This window comes from Entelurus aequoreus, linkage group LG21, assembly GCF_033978785.1.
Source record: "Entelurus aequoreus isolate RoL-2023_Sb linkage group LG21, RoL_Eaeq_v1.1, whole genome shotgun sequence".
Lineage (NCBI taxonomy): Eukaryota > Metazoa > Chordata > Actinopteri > Syngnathiformes > Syngnathidae > Entelurus > Entelurus aequoreus.
In genome coordinates, this window is record NC_084751.1 from 45792830 (window position 1) to 45815712 (window position 22883).

The 22883-nt window shown below is 35.2% G+C and overlaps 1 protein-coding gene across 1 annotated transcript; it reads right to left on the minus strand.

The window, feature by feature from the left end:
• Positions 1-4212: 4212 nt before the first annotated feature.
• tmem267 (transmembrane protein 267) lies at positions 4213-22455 on the minus strand. The gene is made up of 3 exons (XM_062032235.1): positions 22343-22455; positions 13982-14392; positions 4213-7919 (listed from the first exon to the last, which is right to left on the minus strand). Exons 2-3 carry the CDS (start codon positions 14360-14362, stop codon positions 7584-7586), a joined length of 717 nt encoding a protein of 238 aa, XP_061888219.1. The 5' UTR covers positions 14363-14392; positions 22343-22455; the 3' UTR covers positions 4213-7583.
• Positions 22456-22883: the final 428 nt, after the last annotated feature.

A 22883-nucleotide genomic window follows, 5' to 3' on the forward strand; every position in this document is an offset into this window, starting at 1 on the left:
TTTAAGAATAATTTTAAACTAAATTAATCTTAATCTTGATTGACACATGTATTATAAATACACCTAAAATGTGTATAAAACAAAATTAAATTGAAATAATTAACTAAATGTGCAAACTAGTCTTCATGTTCACTTTTAAACCATGACAATAATACTCTACAAATGGCAAAAACATCTTATTTCGAAACGCATATAATGAAAAATTATTAGTTTCCCTTTGGTTCTTTGGCGTCATCTGGTGGACAAATGTTGGTGTGGCTATTTTGTCCCATTTAGGCATCATAAAAGTAAAATATTAGGACATGTGATGTGAAAATGTCAAATAATAAATACTATTTTATCATCACATAAGTGCACACTTTCTGGGTGGCTCTTTTTTCATCTCACACACATTTAGGGTATTATTTATTGAGATGTAAGAACCGTTTTTGAAACAAAATAATCTTAATCTTAATTTACACATGTATTATAAATACACCTAAAATGTGTATAAATCAAAAGTAAATTGAAATAACTAAATGTGCAAAATAGTCTTCATGTTCACTTTCAAACCGTGACAATAATACTCTACAAATGGCAAAAAAACATCTTATTTGGAAACGCATATTAAGTTTCCCTTTGGTTCTTTGGTGCCATCTGGTGGACAAATGTTGATATGACCGTTTGTCCCATTTAGGCATCAAATAAAAGTAAATATTAGAACTAGGGATGTGAAAATGTCAAATAATAAATACCATTTTATTATCACACCAGCACACGCTTTCTGGGTGCCTCTTTTTTCATTTCACACACATTTAGGGTATTATTTATTATTATTATTATTTTAAGAATAATTTTAAACTAAATTAATCTTAATCTTAATTTACACATGTATTATAAATACACCTAAAATGTGTATAGACAAATTTAAATTTAAATAAACTAAATGTCCAAAATAGTCTTCATGTTCACTTTTAAACCATGACAATAATAGTCTACAAATGGCAAAAACATCTTATTTTGCAACGCATATTATGATAAATGATTGGTTTCTCTTTGGTTCTTTGGCGCCATCTGGTGGACAAATGTTGATATGGCTGTTTTGTCCCATTTAGGCATCATAAAAGTAAAATATTAGGACAAGGTATGTGAAAATGTCAAATAATAAATACTATTTTATCATCACATAAGTGCACACTTTCTGGGTGGCTCTTTTTTCATCTCACACACATTATGGGTATTATTTATTGAGATGTAAGAACCGTTTTTGAAAAAAAAATTATCTTAATCTTAATTTACACATGTATTATAAATACACGTAAAATGTGTATAAAACAAAAGTAAATTGAAATAACTAAATGTGAAAAATAGTCTTCATGTTCACTTTTAAACCGTGACAATAATAGTCTACAAATGGCAAAAACATCTTATTTGGAAACGCATATTAAGTTTCCCTTTGGTTCTTTGGCGCCATCTGGTAGACAAAAGTTGATATGACCGTTTGTCCCATTTAGGCATCATATAAAAGTAAATATTAGAACTAGGGATGTGAAAATGTCAAATAATAAATACCATTTTATTATCACACCAGCACACGCTTTCTGGGTGGCTCTTTTTTCATTTCACACACATTTAGGGTATTATTTATTATTATTATTATTTTAAGAATAATTTTAAACTAAATTACGCTTAATCTTAATTTACACGTGTATTATAAAAACACCTAAAATGTGTATGGACAAATTTAAATAAACTATATGTCCAAAATAGTCTTCATGTTCACTTTTAAACCATGACAATAATAGTCTACAAATGGCAAAAACATCTTATTTTGAAACGCATATTATGAAAAATGATTGGTTTGTCTTTGGTTCTTTGGCGCCATCTAGTGGACAAATGTTGGTATGGCTATTTTTTCCCATTTAGGCATCATAAAAGTAAAATATTAGGACAAGGGATGTGAAAATGTCAAATAATAAATACTATTTTATTATCACATAAGTGCACACTTTCTGGGTGGCTCTTTTTTCATCTCACACACATTTAGGGTATTATTTTATTGAGATGTAAGAATAATTTTGAAATAAACTAATCTTAATCTTAATTTACACATGTATTATAAATACACCTAAAATGTGTATAAAACAAAATGAAATTGAAATAATAAACTAAATGTGCAAAATAGTCTTCATATTCACTTTTAAACCATGACAATAATACTTTACAAATTGCAAAAACATCTTATTTTGAAACACACATTATGAAAAATGATTAGTTTCCCTTTGGTTCTTTGGCGCCATCTAGTGGACAAATGTTGATATGGCTGTTTTGTCCCATTTAGGCGGCATATAAAAGTAAATATTAGCACTAGGGATGTGAAAATGTCAAATAATAAATACTATTTTATTATCACATAAGTGCACACTTTCTGGGTGCCTCTTTTTTCATCTCACACACATTTAAGGTATTATTTATTATTATTATTTTAACAATCATTTTGAAATAAATTAATCTTAATCTTAATTGACACATGTTTTATAAATACACCGAAGATGTGTATAAAACAAAAGTAAATTAAAATAATTAACTAAATGTGCAAAATAGTCTTCATATTCACTTTTAAACCATGACAATAATGATAATGATAATAATAATAATAATAACAAATGGCAAAAACATCTTATTTTGAAACGCATTTTATGAAAAAATATTAGTTTCTCTTTGGTTCTTTGGCGCCATCTAGTGGACAAATGTTGATATGGCTGTTTTGTCCCATTTAGGCATCATAAAAGTAAATATTAGAACTTTGGATGTGAAAATGTCAAATAATAAATACTATTTTATTATCACATAAGTGCACACTTTCTGGGTGGCTCTTTTTTCATCTTACACACATTATGGGTATTATTTATTGAGATGTAAGAATCATTTTGAAATAAACTAATCTTAATCTTAATTTACACATGTATTATAAATACACCTAAGATGTTTATAAAACAAAAGTAAATTGAAATAATTAAATGTGCAAAATAATCTTCATATTCACTTTTAAACCATGACAATAATACTCTACAAATTGCAAAAACATCTTATTTTGAAACGTACATTATGAAAAATGATTAGTTTCCCTTTGGTTTTTGGCGCCATCTAGTGGACAAATGTTGGTACGGCTATTTTGTCCCATTTAGGCATCATAAAAGTGAAATATTAGGACAAGTGATGTGAAAATGTCAAATAATAAATACTATTTTATTATCACATAAGTGCACACTTTCCGGGTGCCTCTTTTTTTCATCCCACACACATTTAGGGTATTATTTATTGAGATGTAAGAATCATTTTGAAATAAATGAATCTTAATCTTAATTTACACATGTATTACAAGTACACCTAAGATGTTTATAAAACAAAAGTAAATTGAAATAATTAAATGTGTAAAATAATCTTCATATTCACTTTTAAACCATGACAATAATACTCTACAAATTGCAAAAACATCTTATTTTGAAACGTACATTATGAAAAATTATTAGTTTACCTTTGGTTCTTTTGGCGGCATCTAGTGGACACATGTTGATATGGCTGTTTTGTCCCATTTAGGCATCATAAAAGTAAATATTAAAACTCGGGATGTGAAAATATCACAGCAAAGTTGTCATTATCAGGGAATTGTTGAATGTGCACAAAAAGTACTAAAACATTTCAACCAAGTTTATTTAAAAAATAAAGCAGACAGTATAAAAAAACAACATAATTTAACATTGTTTTTGAGTGCTTGAATATGTTTATAATCTTCCTTTTTAAATCATTTTAGTGTTGTTTTTTAACGATAAAGGCAAAATGTGGAATGTTTGTAATGAAATAATAATTTGATTCTATTTACACTTAAATATTGAACATCTTTTTTTTTTTTCCAAAAAAACAAATGTACAACGTTTTTATCTTCCTCCAAAAGTCTGAAAAGTGCAATTTTGTAATAAAGGAATTGAGAGTGAAAGTGTGATAGCATTGCAACATTCCATCACTGAGAGATTGTTTTGTTCGAGTGAAAAATGACAACAGTTACTACGTAAGCCAGTCTTATTTTGTTAGTTCGGTCAGACAGGAAGTGACGCGTTTATTTTACTGTGAAGGCCGGATAGCAATCTAATCGATGAATTTATCCAGAACTACCGATATGTCTTGCGTTTTAGCATTCTAGATGCTTCTCCAGGAAATAAGCACCTGCTGGGATTTGAGCAACATTCACATTTTATTTCATGAATCAAAACAAATCCATCACATTCATCATAGTACTTATACATACGTAGTACTATGAGCGGTTTGGTAGAATGTTCTGGACCAAAGAGTATGTTTCCCAGTTGTAATACACGTTTCCACCACTGGTGGCAGTAATGACAACCACAAACAAACAGAAGAAGTCGGGAGCGACGGTCATTGAGAAATATGACTAAAGCAGTGAAGCTGTATTTTAATTTGCACTTTAATTTTATGGACACTTCAGTTAAGAAACATTCATTTATTTATTTTAGCACAACATAATTGTGGTTACATTTATTTGTGTCCCTTTTTATGAAGTACTGTATGATTAGTGCTTATTTTAGTACTTATTTTTTTCCGCCTGACATGGTTTTATATCGTTTGACAAGGACGTAAACTGTAAGTAAGTTAGGTATAATTATTAAATACTATTAGTAGTAATTTAGTGTTAGTATTTGAGTGGGAGAGGTTGATCTAAACAAGGGCTGCCCATCATGTCGATGGCGGAGGTTGTGTCATTAAAAAAATAGTCCTAAATCAATATTTGGTCACTTGATTGACATTCACGGCACCCGAGGGTCTTGTGAGGTGACGCTGGCTGCTGCCAGATCGTTATTAAGAAAAAACGACCGGCAGGAAGGCAAGAAACCCTTTTTTATTTCGACACTCTCGCGCCGTACCCGCCGTCAAAACTCTTAAAGAGTTCCTGTCTTCACAATAAAAGCGCTGCTCCATCCTGCCTGCGCTGACAAAGTAAGAGTCTCAGAAAGGAGTATGGAAGCTGGACAAATAAGATGGCAAAAAGCAAGCACTTTCATGTGGTATTGGACAAAAAGGAGGACTTCTTTTCTCTCCTCCATTTGAAAATGTGGACGTTATCATCACTACTGTCTGATTCCAATCAATGCAAGTCATCACAATCAACTTATATTCTTGTCTTCATGAAAGAAACATGCTTGTATTATTATTATTAAACACCTTTAACAACAACCTCTCTTTCATAAGTAAATTAATATAAATGATGTATATGAATGAGGTAGATCCCCTCCCACTTGGTCCATTGAAAAGTAGCTCACCTGCAGGAAACGTGTGGACACACCTGCTTTAGATCAAAGTTCATCTTCAATTTAATTGCATTCTTGCACATTGCAGCAGTAAGACAATAAATAACAGAAGTGTAAATAGTAGGGGTGTAACGGTACACAAAAATTCGGTTCGATTCATTTTCGGTACAGTAAGAAAACAACAAAATATACATTTTTGGGTTATTTACCAAATTTGCAAAATCTTCCACCAAAAATAGTGCAATATTTGATGTGAAGTAACGTTCCCTTTAAGGTGCGCGCCTGTGCAATTGTGCACTGCTCAAGCGTCCTCTGCGCACGGCAAATCTATGCCACGCACAAAATCAAATAAAAAAATAAGCAATTTTCGACACACGGACACGACAGAGAAAACAGTTTTCGTCATCATTGTTCAAATATTGTCACGTCTGTCGAGACGCTTTGAGGACATGAATCCCATCCATCACTTTACTGAGCAAAGCTCTTTATTGTCGGCCATAAACACATCACCAAAACATTAGTAAAAAAATGATATCTAGCAGTACAAACCAGACCGAAAGCAACTTTGTTATATCAACAGCAGCCGCTCGCTCTTTCTCACTTGCGCCAACACATGCACATATGGCACTTAGCCAGTGATGCGTTTACAGCCACACAAAAAGTGGGACAACTCCAACACCACACGTAAAGTGTCATTCCAGGTCGTTACACTATGATTTACCAATCAAATGTGTGCTTATTCTAGTGTTATTTATTAGGAATCTTAATTTATAAATATTAATCATGAAATGCTGTTAGTATATTAAATAAATACTAATAAAAATATAGGAAGTTGCAGGAATGTACACATGATCCCCTGCTTACATCTCATTGTGCAACATGTGGATGTTTTAATGGGAACTAAATGCAATGTCTGGAAGGGGTGCACATTATTTCCAAAGCAGGACCTCCACCCAGACAAACAATACAAGTACACACTTCATGAAAAACTATATTTGTTGTTATTGTCATTGTAAGTGGGCCTAACACTTTTATTAGAAATGGAAATGACTGCTGTCATTTGATTATAATAATAAGAGAATGTTGTCTGTCTATCTGCGTTGGCCCTGCGATGAGGTGGGGACTTGTCCACGGTGTAAACCGCCTTCCGCCCAAATGCAGCTGAGATAGGCTCCAGCACCCACCGCGACCCCGAAAGAGACAAGCGGTAGAAAATGGATGGATGGATGGAGATGGAACTTGTTATTTAGTCAGGTTTGGGCCAGGTGTGCTGCTGGTGTAGCCACAGTGTGCATGTCTGATGTTGCTCACGTTGGCCTCCACTCAATGCTCATGGACTTTTTGCCTTTGCTCACACACATGAACAATTAGAGGGAACATTGATGTGAAGTAATGGGAACCTTGGATAGGTCAATAATTCATAATAACATTGATTTTGATTCATTATTATGTTTTGAGCAATGACAGTTTGAAAGGAAAGAAAAAACAGCTTTGTTTTATTAGTCAACATTGCAACTTTTTCTAAATTACATTTAACCTTGAAGCTTTTTTATTTCACTTTTGTTATGTTTTTGTTTATTTGAATAGTATTTTTAGAATGTGCCGTGGGCCTTAAAACATTAAACATAAATCTATGGATAAAAAGCAGAGCCTGGCGACGCATGCGCGTTTATCATAACTCTCTCTGTCTCTGCCCCTCCCTCACCAATGCTGCTGTTTGTTTTGTTTTTAACCCCTTCTTAACCCTGAACGTACATTGAAAATACACGCAACCCTAACTCAAAATGCCGGACATTTGAGGCGTTTAAGAAACTCCGCAAAAGACGACATGTCCGGTGAAAAGAGGACGTATGGTCAGTCTAGCCTAGCCCATTAGCTGCTAGCATGCCGTGTGTTGTGCCTCGGTGTGCATTGTTTACACAACGTGCGTTACGCTACTTAATATGTCCGTGTGGAAACTGGTTCGGTACACCTCCGAACCGAACCGGAACCCCCGGTTCAATACAAATACACGTACCGTTACACCCCTAGTAAATAGTAACTCATATTCAACAATTTCAGTGTATTTATTCCGTCGCACATTGTTGCTATTAAATAGTCAAACACCTTCCAAAAGTACACGATAGTCTAAAAGAAGTGAGAAAGAAGCAAAAAAGTGTTTTTAGAAGCGACCCCCTGAATAAATATCGTTGAAGAGTGAAGTTTTAGGTTGGAAAAATAAAAGTTTTCCCGTCTTCCCTCCACACGGACAGAGTGTCTCACCGCGGGGGGGCGCGGAGGCTAAACGTCGATGGCGACTCCGTGTTTGGTGGAGATGACGTCCCTGGTGCCCGTCAGGTACATGAGCACCGAGCACAGGTGAGGGAGCGTCGCCGTGGTGCTGACGTAGAGCCAGTAGGGGAGCGGCGCCGTGTTGCCCAGAGGCCACACCCACAGGCCGTGGCGCACGGCGTCCCTGACGTGGTGCGTGGCCATGGCGATGAAGAGCATCCAGGGCAGGGAGCACCAGGCGTCCTTCAGGCGTCCCAGCCACATGAGGAGGCGCAGGGAGAGGCAGAGGGCGGGGATGAGGGAGGAGCAGTGGAGGGGAGGACGCTGAGGGAGAGACACGGCGGCCTGGAGGAGGAAAAAAGGGAGGCTGATGCGTTGATGGTAAAACGGCAAACCCAACAAGGACTTTTTGCCAAATGTCACACCCCCAGAGATGCAGCTGTCAGGACAAGTTTCGTCATTTCTCACAAAGAGTTTATTAAGGAGTGCTTATTGGACTCTGTTGCGCTGACATGCCCGGAGAAGAAGGGCGCATTTGAGAACGTGTCACTCTCCCGACGCACTGTAACGAGGCGGGTTGAGACCATCGCTGGAAACTTGGGAGATTTAGCTGAAGAACAGAACTGTTTTTCGCTGGCTTTGGATGAGAGCTGCGATGTACGTGACACCGCCCAGCTGCTCATCTTCTTACGTGGGATAACTGCAGACTTTCAAATCACGGAGGAGCTGGCAGCCATGCAGTCAATTAAAGAGACAACCCCAGGTAATGACTTGTTCACATAGGTAAATGCGTGTTTGGACATGTTAGGACTGAAATGGGACAAGCTGGCAGGTGTGACGACAGATGGTTGTCCAAATCTGACGGTGAAAAATGTTGGACTTTTAAAGAGGATGCAGGATAAAGTGACAGAAATTGACATTTTTGCATTGTATTATACATCAGGAAGTGTTGTGTAAGACAGTGTTAAAAAGAAAACCATCAAAAGCAATCTGCTTTCGTATAAAGTTAAGTTAGGTTAAATGAAATTATTATTATTTATCCTACGTTATATCAAAAATAGTTTGAGCAAAATTTAATTGAAATATTGTCGGTGTGGCCCTCCAGCAGTGCTCGGGTTGCTCATGCGGCCCCCGGTAAAAATTAATTGCCCACCCCTGCTCTAAAGGCTTAGTGGCCACATGCGTGGACAGCACCTTTTAGCTCTTATTTACAAAATTGTGTACACTACTGAATTGGGGTCTTATGGCCACTTATGTGGACACTTGTACTGCCATCTGGTGGTGTCAGAAGAGTATAACATACAATGGAATTTGAAAAAAAGCATGTAAGAGGTTAAATACGGTATTTCTCTGACTTTTCCGAACGCTTTGCACCCTGCGGCTCATAAAACGGTGCAGCAAAATTATGGGTCTTCCTTCATCAACGACCAACAAATAGTTTTGATTGAACACCAACGGAGACGCTATTGTTTGTGCTATGGCGCCTTCTTGTGGACGAGTTCGCTCACTGCGGGTTGAAAAAGTACTTCCTGTTTGAACAGGAAGAATTTGTCCATAGCGTTTCTGCTCCAATTTAAACGATTCCTACTTACTAAACCGTCCCGTAGGAGTGTTTTCATGCATGTTTGTATACGTGCTACTGTAACGTAATCAATATGGCGTCGTTAGCATTAGCGAATATGCCAACACGTCTGTGTTAGTGTTATTACCTTACAATGGAATTATTTTTGTGTAGTTTCAGTTTCGTAAATTCACCAAAACGTCACCGTGGAGTTGTTTAGCTGATTGGAGAGCTAGCTTCCACAGCTAGTGGGTGAATTATATTTATATAGTGCTTTTTCTCTACCCAATATCTAAGTTACATTTAAAGCAGTGTGGGTGGCACTGGGAGCAGGTGGGTAAAGTGTCTTGCCCAAGGACACAACGGCAGTGACTAGGATGGCAGAAGCGGGGATCGAACCTGCAACCCTCAAGTCACTGGCACGGCCACTCTACCGACCGAGCTATACCGCCCCGACAATGACTTCTGTTTTGTTTGGGCAGCCTTTTCGCTGCCCTGTCACAGGCGCCGTTTGGAAACAATTAAGGTGTGTAAATAAACATTTAAAAAATCTATATATCTGCGGTTTATAGTCGGGTGTGGCTAATTTATGTAAAAATATGTACAAAACCCAAAAGCAGTGAAGTTGTCACGTTGTGTAAATGGTAAATAAAAAGAGAATACAATGATTTGCAAATCCTTTCCAACTTATATTCAATTGAATAGACTGCAAAGACAAGATATTTAACGTTCCAACAGGAAAACTTTGTTAGTTTTTGCAAATATTAGCTCATTTGGAATTTGATCCCTGCGACATGTTTCAAAAAAGCTGGCACAAGTGGCAAAAAAGACTGAGAAAGTACAGGAATGTTCATCAAAGACTTATTTGGAACATCCCACAGGTGAACAGGCTAATTGGGAACAGGTGGGTGCCATGATTGGGTATAAAAGCAGCTTCCATGAAATGCTCAGTCATTCACAAACAAGGACGGGGCGAGGGTCACCACTTTGTCAACAAATGCCTGAGCAAATTGTTTAAGGACAACATTTCTCAACCAGCTATTGCAAGGAATTTAGGGATTTCACCATCTACGCTCCGTATTATCATCAAAAGGTTCAGAGAATCTGAAGAAATCACTGCACGTAAGCCATGATATTACGGACCTTCCATCCCTCAGGCGGTACTGCATCAAAAAAGCCACATCAGTGTGTAAAGGATATCACCACATGGGAACACATCAGAAAACCTGTCAGTAACTACAGTCGGTCGCTACATCTGTAAGTGCAAGTTAAAACTCTACTATGCAAAGTGAAAGCCATTTATCAACAACACCCAGGAAACGCCATTGGCTTCGCTGGGCCTGAGCTCATCTAAGATGGACTGATGCAAAGTGGAAAAGTGTTCTGTGGACTGACGAGTCCACATTTCAAATTGTTTTTGGAAACTGTGGACGTCGTGTACTCTGGAACAAAGAGGAAAAGAACCATCCGATTGTTCTAGGCGCAAAGTGTAAAAGGCAGCATGTGTGATGGTATGGGGGTGTATTAGTGGCCAAGACATGGGTAACTTACACATCTGTGAAGGTGCCATTAATGCTGAAAGGTACATACAGCTTTTGGAGCAACATATGTGACCCGTGCTGGCAAAATGAGTTGGAATACGCACAGGCTAATTTTGAGCTACAGGCTAATAAGTGAAAAAAATGTATCTTGGTTGAAATTGAGATTTTCACAAAAATGAGTCCATAAAGCCACAATCTAGCGATCCCAATCATCGAAATAGCAAGAAAACATCTTAAATCACCTTTATTTGAAGGTTTTGTACGAGGTATGTCTCCAGAAATTAGTCCTTTGTGTTAAAATTCCTTGAGAAAATCCAGTGTTTTCAACGCTCACTGGCGGCAATAAGGGGGAATCCCCCTAGCCATATTTAGTATCATTGTGACGCCAAGTTGACCTACTTTCTAAAAATGAGCATGGAATTCCCGATGACGCCATTCTGAACCAATAGAATTCGAGTTTTTAACACTAGAAGTCCCAGCATTTTTCTGTCTACCTAGAAGACCCAGAGAGGGGTCATTTGGCCCGACGCTTTTCCCGAATACACTAATCACTCATTTTGTTATGGTAATGAGGCTGTTAGGGGCAGTTTGTCTAGGTAGACAGAAAAATTATACATGTGGGAAATGCCGAAAGGAGCAATGGCAGTGCCAGGATTGTGAGTGACTGCTCAAATGTATGTCAGTCACGTTTACATGGACATGGTTTTTCATTCTTTGTAAATATGCTTTTTTCTTTGTAAATTTTTTTTTTTAAACTATTTTTGGCACACAAAAATAACAATTGCTTCTGCAACAACCCTCCACACCAAAACTGGGAAAACAGTTGCTTTTTCATTCTTTGTAAATATGTTTTGTTTTGTATTTTTTTTAACAATAAATGTCAGAGTGTTGATCCCTTCATTCTGTTGATCCTTGCAAAAACACACACAACCTACCTCAGAACTAAAGCTTGAGCTGTAAGGTCCCCTCCCCCACACAGGCTCAAGTGGCCCCCTGCCGTGTGCCACTAACAGCCACATTTTCATAACAAAAGGAGTGTCCACAGGGGGGACTAGGGGTCAAATGACCCTCTTGTGTGTTTTCTAGGTAAAAATGTCAATTGACCCTTCTCTGGGACTTCGCGTGTTAAACCTGTCCCGACGTAAACAAATCCGGCTTGTTGCTAAGCGGTCGCTGTGAGGCGTACCCTCATTGGTTGAATCACCCCGCGCGGTGCATTGTGGTATCCTGGCAGCGCCCTGATGAAAAACAACACACGGTAATTCGAGCGGAATATTTGGTGAAAAAAGGTGATTTTCGAACATTTAATTATTATTTTTGTGGATAAGTTAGACTGTTTTACATTCCGTAATGGATTTAGAAGGTGGAGAGGGTACACAGGCGGTTGCAAGTGCGCTAAATTCACTGGCGAATCTTCTTAGCGCTGCTGGTCAGGAATATTACGGACAGCTGACCAGCTGACAAACTGACCAGTGAACAAAAAAACTGTGACATAACAGTGTTGAAATTTTTGTACATAACCGTTTTCAATAGAGTTGAATATATATTTATCCTTTAGACATGGGATTTGACTTTAATTGTACCAATTTTGGTGTTGCTACAAGGACTTTTAAGGTATGGTTGCTATGGAGTTTTGTTTTGGAACATTCTGTTCTGGAACAGTAAACTTTAAGCTGTTTTTTCTCAAAACGGACCCTCAAACTTGGTCGACTTCAATCGGATGTAACTCGGTCATTTTCTGTCCGATTCCAACAAACCATATATCATTTTGAAGGTCTTTAGATGGAGAATGTGTAAATAACAATAACTCAGTTTTTAAAATGTCCTCATTGGGACTCATTTTGCCAGCACAGGTCACATATGTTGTTATCATGGACGCCCCTGCTTATTTCAGCAGGACAATGCCAAGCCACGTGGCTTCATAGTAAAAGAGTGTGGGTACTAGACTGGCCTGCCTGTAGTCCAGGGGCCGTACTTATCAAGCTTCTTAGAGTGCCATTTTACACTTAAGTCCTGAGAATTTGCGAAATTTAGTCCTACTCTCAAACTTAAGAATAAAAGCTTTTTATCAACGTTCTTAAGTCTAAGAATCACTCCTACTCTCCACGATATTTAAGAGACCTTCAGAGGTGTCTTAAGTGGTTAGGAGTTGCCAGCAGGGGATGGCACTGAGGCGAGAGAGACGTGCGCGAACATTCAGGGAGCGGAACGATGTCCTGGATTTGTTTGATGACGAGCAGCTGATCAAACGGCATCGTTTAGACAGAGCGGGTATTATTTTTGTCACAGATTTAATACTTTTCGATTCCATGTTGATTTCTGCATGTGGCTGCAGTGGGCTAGTATATATAGAGCCACCCACACCAGTTTCAAATTAGTTGCCTAATTAATGAATTGGAAAGAAAATGTTATGAGAGTAGCGTATGTGTGTGGCCGTGAGGTGAGTGACGTCAGTGAGTGTGTGGGCGAGAGAAGAGAAGAGAGGGAGCGGTAGCGTGAGTGCCGGCGGGGACTAGTTTGTTTTGTATTATTTTGTAGTTTATTGTCAGAATATACACTCCCATTGTCCACTTAAATATTTCCAAGATATTTCTTTATTCTTAGACAATGGATTCCCTTCCGTGATTGGTCATTTCTATGGACACAGAAATGACGTCACCTAAAATTGCGTTTACGGCACATAGTAATGTCGTAATTCAGCTCTGAGTGTGACACTTAAGATTCAGTCCTACACTTCGCTGAAAGTGTGAGTAAGACGCTTGATAACTAACTTTTAAGTGCAGCTTTCAGCGAAGAATTTATTTACTCTTAAGTCAACTCTTAGCAGACTTCTTAGGAGTAATTCTGAGAAGCTTGATAAGTACGGCCCCAGACCTGTCTCCCATTGAACATGTGTGGTGCAATATGAAGGCTAAAATATGAGAAGGGAGACTGTTGAACAACTTAAGCTGTACATCAAGCAAGAATGGGAAAGAATTCCACTTCAAAAATGTGTCTCCTCAGTTCCCAAACCTTTACTGAGTGTTGTTAAAAGGAAAGGCCATGTAACACAGTGGTAAAAATGCCCCTCTGACAACTTTTTTGCAATGTGTTGCTGCCATTAAATTCTAAGTTAATGTTTCTCTTGAAATATCTTGTCTTTGCAGTCTATTCCATTGAATATAAGTTGAAAATGATTTGCAAGTTCTGTTTTTATTTACCATTTACACAACGTGACAACTTCACAGCTTTTGTATATGTGTGCTGCTTAAATACTTAGTAACTCAGGAAGTTGAAGTGTATTAATGTGATTGTGTTGAAGGCACCTTGAGTGACAGCGAGCCGGCCATGTAGAAGTGGTCCAGGTCGATGATGGAGGCCAGGAGACCGGCCAGCAGCATCTCGTAGACGTCGCTCCTCTTCCTCAGCCCGATGACCACGGCCCAGGACCACAGGCCCACCAGCGCGTGCGTGGCGTTGTCCAGGAGGGCGCGCGGCCACAGGTGGTGCTGCACCAGCGGCAGCTGGAGGGCGTGGTCGGCCACCACGCAGAAGGCGCCCAGCCCGGCGGACGCCAGCAGGGAGGCGGAGCTGAAGGTCTGCAGGAGGGCCTGCGCTCGCTCCGTCTCCACCGCCAGGTTGAGAGCCACGGGGGCGCCCTCGCCCAGCAGGGGGGAGGAGTCCAGTTTGGAGTAAAATCCTTGCATGGTGTTGATGGTCAGCAGGACTCAGCTTGACTGCACACACACAACACTTTATTCTTCAAAGCTAAGCAAATATTATTTAGGTTTTTACAATACAATCCACTTTCATTATTTTGCACATTTAAAAAAAAACAATACAAGTTTCACAAAGTGCAGCACAGAAGTGAAGACAAACATACTAGGAGAGTCAGTTATATCAAACTATAAAAGAGTAAATACATTAAATACATCAGAGAAAATAAAATAGACTAAAATCACACAATTCATGCTAAAAATATTTAGGTTTAGATTTAAGAATTAGCACACACATTTAGATTTAAGATTTAGATTTAGGTTTAGATTTGACATTAATCGCACGCATTTAGATGTAACATTTAGATTCAAGGTTTAGATTCAAGGCTTAGATTTAACATTTATATTAAGATTGAACATTTAGATTTAGATTTAACATTTGGCACACAACTTTAGATTTAGGATTTAGATTTAACATTTAGTTTTAACATTAAGGTTTAATTTCAACATTTATATTAAGATTTAACATTTAGGTTTAGATTCAACATTTATATTAAGATTTAACATTTAGGTCTAGATTCAACATTTATATTAAGATTTAACATTTAGGTTTAGATTCAACATTTATATTAAGATTTAACATTTAGGTTTAGATTCAACATTTATATTAAGATTGAACATTTAGGTTTAGATTCAACATTTATATTAAGATTTAACATATAGGTTTAGATTCACCTTTAGTGCTCACATTTAGATATAAGAATTACATTGAACATTTAGGTTTAGTTTTAACATTTAGATTTAAGATTTAGATTTAGATTCAAGATTTTACCTTTTTATCCAGATTTAGGTTTAGATTCAACATTAATCACACGCATTTAGATTCAAGGTTTAGATTTAACATTTAGGTCTAGATTCAACATTTATATTAAGACTTAATCTTTAGATTTAGATTACGATTTAACATATAGGATTAGATTTACCTTTAGTGCTCACATTTAGATATAACAATTACATTGAACATTTAGGTTTAGATTTAACTTTTAGATTTAAGATTTAGATTCAAGATTTAGATTTTACCTTTTTATCTACATTTAGGTTTAGATTTAACATTAATCACACACATTTAGATTTAACATTTAGATTCAAGGTTTAGATTTAACATTTAGGTCTAGATTCAACATTTATATTAAGACTTAATTTTTAGGTTTAGATTCAACATTTATGTTAAGAATTAACAAATAGGTTTAGATTTACCTTTAGTGCTCGCATTTAGATAGAAGAATTACATTGAACATTTAGGTTTAGATTTAAGATTTAGATTTTACCTTTTTATCTAGATTTAGGTTTAGATTTAACATTAGTCGCACACATTTAGATTTAACATTGAGGTTCAAGGTTTGGATTCAACATTTATATTAAGACTTGATTTTTAGGTTTAGATTCAACATTTATATTAAGATTTAACATTTAGGTTTAGATTTAACATTTTGATATAAGATTTAGATTTAGATTCAACATTTAGATTTGACCTTTTTATCTAGATTTAGGTTTAGATTCAACATTAATCGCACACATTTAGATTTAACATTTAGGTTTAGATTCAACATTTATATTAAGATTTAACATTTAGGTTTAGATTTAACATTTAGATTTAAAATTTAGATTTAGATTCAAGATTTAGATTTTACCTTTTTATCTAGATTTAGGTTTTGATTTAACATTAATCGCACGCATTTAGATTTAACATTTAGACTCAAGGTTTAGATTTAACATTTAGGTCTATATTAAGATTGAACATTTAGATTTAGATTCAACATTTTATTAAGATTTAACATATAGGTTTAGATTTACCTTTAGTGCTCACAATTAGATAAAATAATTACATTGAACATTTAGGTTTAGATTTAACATTTAGATTAAAGATTTAGATTTAGATTCAATATTTAGATTTTACCTTTTTATCTACATTTAGGTTTAGATTTAACATTAATTGCACGCGTTTAGATTTAACATTTAGACTCAAGGTTTAGATTTAACATTTAGGTCTAGATTCAACATTTATATTAAGACTTAATTTTTAGGTTTAGATTCAACATTTATATTAAGATTTAACATATAGGTTTAGATGTACCTTTAGTGCTCGCATTTAGATAGAAGAATTACATTGAACATTTAGGTTTAGATTTAAGATTTAGATTTTACCTTTTTATCTAGATTTAGGTTTAGATTTAACATTAGTCGCACACATTTAGATTTAACATTGAGATTCAAGGTTTGGATTCAACATTTATATTAAGACTTGATTTTTAGGTTTAGATTCAACATTTATATTAAGATTTAACATTTAGGTTTAGATTTACCTTTAGTGCTCACATTTAGATATACGAATTACATTGAACATTTAGGATTAGATTTAACTTTTAGATTTAAGATTTAGATTCAAGATTTAGATTTGACCTTTTTATCTACATTTAGGTTTAAATTTAACATTAATCACACGCATTTAGATTTAACATTTAGATTCAAGGTTTAGATTTAACATTAATCACACACATTTAGATTTAACATTTAGATTCAAGGTTTAGATTTAACATTAATCACACACATTTAGATTTAACATTTAGATTCAAGGTTTAGATTTAACATTTAGATTCAAGGTTTAGATTTAACATTTAGGTCTAGATTCAACATTTATATTAAGACTTAATTTTTAGGTTTAGATTCAACATTTATATTAAGATTTAACAAATAGGTTTAGATTTACCTTTAGTGCTCGCATTTAGATAGAAGAATTACATTGAATATTTAGGTTTAGATTTAAGATTTAGATTTTACCTTTTTATCTAGATTTAGGTTTAGATTTAACATTAGTCGCACACATTTAGATTTAACATTGAGGTTCAAGGTTTGGATTCAACATTTATATTAAGACTTGATTTTTAGGTTTAGATTCAACATTTATATTAAGATCTAACATTTAGGTTTAGATTTAACATTTTGATATAAGATTTAGATTTAGATTCAACATTTAGATTTGACCTTTTTATCTAGATTTAGGTTTAGATTTAACATTAATCGCACACATTTAGATTTAACATTTAGGTTTAGATTCAACATTTATATTAAGATTTAACATTTAGGTTTAGATTTAACATTTAGATTTAAAATTTAGATTTAGGTTCAAGATTTAGATTTTACCTTTTTATCTAGATTTAGGTTTTGATTTAACATTAATCACACGCATTTAGATTTAACATTTAGACTCAAGGTTTAGATTTAACATTTAGGTCTATATTAAGATTGAACATTTAGATTTAGATTAGACATTTTATTAAGATTTAACATATAGGTTTAGATTTACCTTTAGTGCTCACATTTAGATAAAATAATTACATTGAACATTTAGGTTTAGATTTAACATTTAGATTAAAGATTTAGATTTAGATTCAAGATTTAGATTTGACCTTTTTATCTACATTTAGGTTTAGATTTAACATTAATTGCACGCGTTTAGATTTAACATTTAGACTCAAGGTTTAGATTTAACATTTAGGTCTAGATTCAACATTTATATTAAGACTTAATCTTTAGGTTTAGATTCACTACTGTTGCAGTTTCATGTCTTCCTTTGAGCGCTATTCCCCGCACCTGCTTTGTTTTAGCAATCAAGAATATTTAAGTTGTTTTTATCCTTCTTTATGTGGACATTGTTGATTGCCACGTCGTGTACGGATGTGCTTTGTGGACGCCGTCTGCTGCGCCACACGCTGTAAGTCTTTGCTGTCGTCCAGCATTCTGTTTTTGTTTACTTTGCAGCCAGTGTTCTGCATAGCCATCCCTAAGCTTTGATGCCTTTCCTTAGGGGCACTCACCTTTTGTTTATTTTTGGTTTAAAAACTAGACACCTTTTTACCTGCACCCTGCCTCCCGCTGTCGGTTGCATATTGTGATCACGACAAACCATCGTATGTCGTTCCAGACATCTACAAAGCAATTAGCTCCCCGCTGCCACCTACTGATATGGAAGAGTAGGGATGTCCGATAATGGCTTTTTGCTGATATCCGATTTTGTCCAACTCTTTAATTACTGATACCGATATCAACCGATACCGATATCAACCGATATATACAGTCGTGGAATTAACACATTATTATGCCTAATTTGGACAACCATGTATGGTGAAGATAAGGTACTTTTAAAAAATAATAATAAAATAAGATAACTAAATTAAAAACATTTTCTTGAATAAAAAAGAAAGTAAAACAATATAAAAACAGTTACATAGAAACTAGTAATTAATGAAAATGAGTAAAATTAACTGTTAAAGGTTAGTATTATTAGTGGAGCAGCAGCACGCACAATCATGTGTGCTTACGGACTGTATCCCTTGCAGACTGTATTGATATATATTGATATATAATGTAGGAACCAGAATATTGATAACAGAAAGAAATGGGGGGAGGGAGGTTTTTTGGGTTGGTGCACTAATTGTAAGTGTATCTTGTATTTTTTATGTTGATTTAATAAAATAAAAAAAATAAAAAAAAACCCGATACAGATAATAAAAAAACTGATACCGATAATTTTCGATATTATATTTTAACGCAGGCCGATATTATCGGACATTCCTATGGAAGAGTATTACACGGTTACGCTGCCGAGCTCTAGACAGCACCGACACTCAACAACGGCGCATTATCTGCGGATTATAACTACTGGTTTGCAAAAAATATTTTTAGACTTAAGACTGAGACAAACTTGAATGATCCACAAGGGAACATTTTCCACACGTGTACAGCTCCACTAGTGGACATTGGAGTGTTACTTTCAAAGGCAAAATTAATGAGCGAATACACATAAGTAAATACACGATTTCTAGTAACATACTTTGGAAAATCAAAACATAAAACGTTTTGTTTTATGAATATAAATCTATCTGTGATAGTAATCTGGGATAATCATTGACATACGCTCGAAATAATTGCACAAACACACGACATAGACGCTTGATGTATTGGCGTGACCATCACGGACGTATGCAAATTGAATAACTTGAATTATTACGAGAAATACACATAAGCTTTTGCAAGAGCATGGAATATTTAAAAAGTACTATTAAAACCAATTTGAATGCGAGGAATGTAAAATATGCAACTAAAAGCAGCGACAAGAAACAAGCTGAAAAGATAAAGAAATTGAAAATTGTTAGCGTGGGTACCCAACTTTGATTCAATCAAAGTACACATTTTCTTTAGTGACTAAAACAAGAGGTTAACGCATCGATAGAAAATTGATATAAAAGTATTCACTTACCGGCAAAACTATCCGTTGATTAATAAAATCCCATTAATTTCCTTATTTCCGTTTGTGACGAACGCTCGGCATTAACTTACTGGTAACACCAAATTGTCAACATGTTCTATTTATACTAGGGCTGCAACAACTAATCGATTAAAATCGATTATAAAAATAGTTGGCGATTAATTTAGTCATCGATTCGTTGGAACTATGCTATGCGCATGCGCAGAGGCTTTTTTAAATTTTATTTTAAAAAAAATAAAAATTATTATTTTTTTTTTTATAAACCTTTATTTATAAACTGCAACATTTACAAACAGCTGAGAAACAATAATCAAAATAAGTACAAAAACTGTACAAAACAGGGCCAGGGCGGCGGTGAGGCTACGTCTCATGAGGTGGCGTAAGCTAGCCAATGATGTGTCATGTGCAGCTCACGTGACCACGCCGTCTGGAAACATTCGAAAAATGGCGCAGGAAAACAGTACCGATAGTTTAGCGGAGAAACATCTTGAGGTTATTGCTTCAATGGAGAAAAGTGTACGACCTAAGTCGTCAAAAGTGTGGGAACACTTTACTTTAAAGACTTCAAAGAAGAGCGTTTCCTGCAAAATGGCACGGAAGTACAACATTGCTTCAGGAGCACCTGAAAAGGAAACATGTTGGAGCCATGAATGAAGGGAAGAACTCACAGTACGTAACTTTTTAACTCCATAGTGGCAACAAGCATTCATGAGTTCAGCTTTTTTGTAAGTAACTTTAACGTTATGCCTTTGTTGCAACGCGGGGCTGATAATGTGTCTCCGGCACATTTGACTCCGTTTTGAGAGAGAAAACGCACGGTTACCAATTTGGAAATAAACGTAACGGACAGAAATATCTCAGGTTGGTTTCATAATGGATCAATGTAGCCGGGCCGATAAAGCTATATAAATATATTTAGATTTGAGTGACGCTTTAGTATAACTAAACGTTATGAAGGTGCTGGAATAATTCATGCTATTATTCAGAGGCAGCCTAAAATGAATCCTTTATTATTCACAACAGAAACGTGTACAATATCTGATTCAGTTCTGATGAGTTACATTTCTGTGTTATTATTGGTGTATGCTGCACCCCCAATGTCCACAACATGGTGCCAGTATGATGGTTTTTTCAATAAAATACTGGAAAGGATAGAAATGTAGTTTGTCTCTTTTATCCGATTATTAATCGAAGTAATAATCGACATATTAATCGATTATCAAATTAATCGTTAGTTGCAGCCCTAATTTATACCCTAAGCACGGCGGATGAATATAGTTTATGGCACCACGTGTTTACATGAATTATACGTTCGTGATGCGTTACACAATTCTCTCCGGGTGAAACAATTCCCTCTTATAAAAGCATAATTCAGAAAAGATGTTATTGTAAAATAGGTTGTTTATTTCTTATATAAACGATCAAACAATTAGAACTATTTTGCGCGTGGATGTTTTATGTAACACTGTTGTTATGGGGTAGTTTGAAAATAGAAATTGGTTACACAAAATAATTACAAACGTATGCATTTTTCACCACCGGTTTTGATGAACTTTGCGATTTCGGGGGATGCTACAGAAATACTTCTGTATGGATTCATATTTCATCAACAGAATATGAATTGTTAAAAAAACTGACCAATTCATTTAAGCTGTATTTTTCTTGCATAAACGGGAATGGGGGTAAAAAGTAACGCTATGAATCGCGTTTTTCCAAGCTTTTGGGGCATTTTTAGGCTATTTCCAAGCATCTCCTTTTTATTATCGTTGATTTTAAATGGTCAAACCAATGCATATTATATATGCATGCCCTAGTAAACAAACAAAAAAAGTCATATTTATTTTGATTGTTACATTTTGAAGTACATTTGTGCAGGTGGGTGCGAATGTACCCGTTACCAGAGCTGTACACACACAGGAGCTCAGTTACAAAGGTTGGAAAGGATAAGGATGGAAAGGATCGTGCACAAAAAGAGGGCGGAAACAAAAGGGATAAAAGTAGACAAAAAATGTACCAACTTTTAACCCAATTAGGTGAAATTACATAATCACAGAAGTTGAAATAGAAGATAAGACAAATAAGTGGAACAATACATTGATTAGAATCTAATCAATGTATTGTTTCACTTATTTGTCTAATCTTCTATTTCAACTTCTGTTAGTAAATAAGCTATTCATAAACTACTATAATCGCCCTTAAACGTATTTGATATGTTTTATTTAGTAACATAAACATAGCATCTGCATGTGTTAAATTAAATGACTTCATACATGTCTTATTACTCCATCCATCCATTTTCCTACCGCTTGTCCCTTGCTGCAGCCTATCTCAGCCGCACACGTCAGATCATTTCATAATTTAAAAAATAAACCAGCCAATGTCAACATATTCGGCAGTTACGTCCGTCATTAAAAAGTCAATTTAATGATTCCTAGATGATATATTATTATTCATATTATTCATGTTAGCTCGCTAGCATGTCAACAGTGACGGACGTCTTCGTGCCGCTAACACACAGCCGTAACCTTTACGCCGCATTGTCAACTCCAACATCACGACTGGATACTTTGGCATCATTTGTGCAGCACTGAAGTTAATAATAATAATGAGAATGAGAATAATAATCATAATAGAGCGACACTCACCACATTGCGCAGGTGTGACGCGCAGGTCCGCTGCAACACACAAAAAAAGGAAAATAAGGAATTCTTCTTCTGGTGTGAAACAGCAGTCGCTTTGCGGTGAATGTGGCTTTTTGGCGCCCTCAGGCGGATTGCTGTGGGAACTGCTAAACAATGTTTCTGTACGTCTAGCGGCAAATTATTGAATAATAATCCGATAAAATTTACACAATTGTGAAAATTATGAATCCCTACACCAAAATTCATCTATTTTTTCTTCTTTTTGATTGTATTTTTTTTATTTTTATTTTATAAACCTTTATTTATAAATTGCAACATTTACAAACAATTGAGAAATAATAATATTTAAAATAAGTACAAAAACAGTACAAAACAGCACCAGAGTGTTGTAAACTCAGTAAAGTAACTAAAATAGAATGCATTATATATATATATATATATATATATATATATATATATATATATATATATATATATATATATATATATATATATATATATATATATATATATATATATATATATATATATATATATATATATA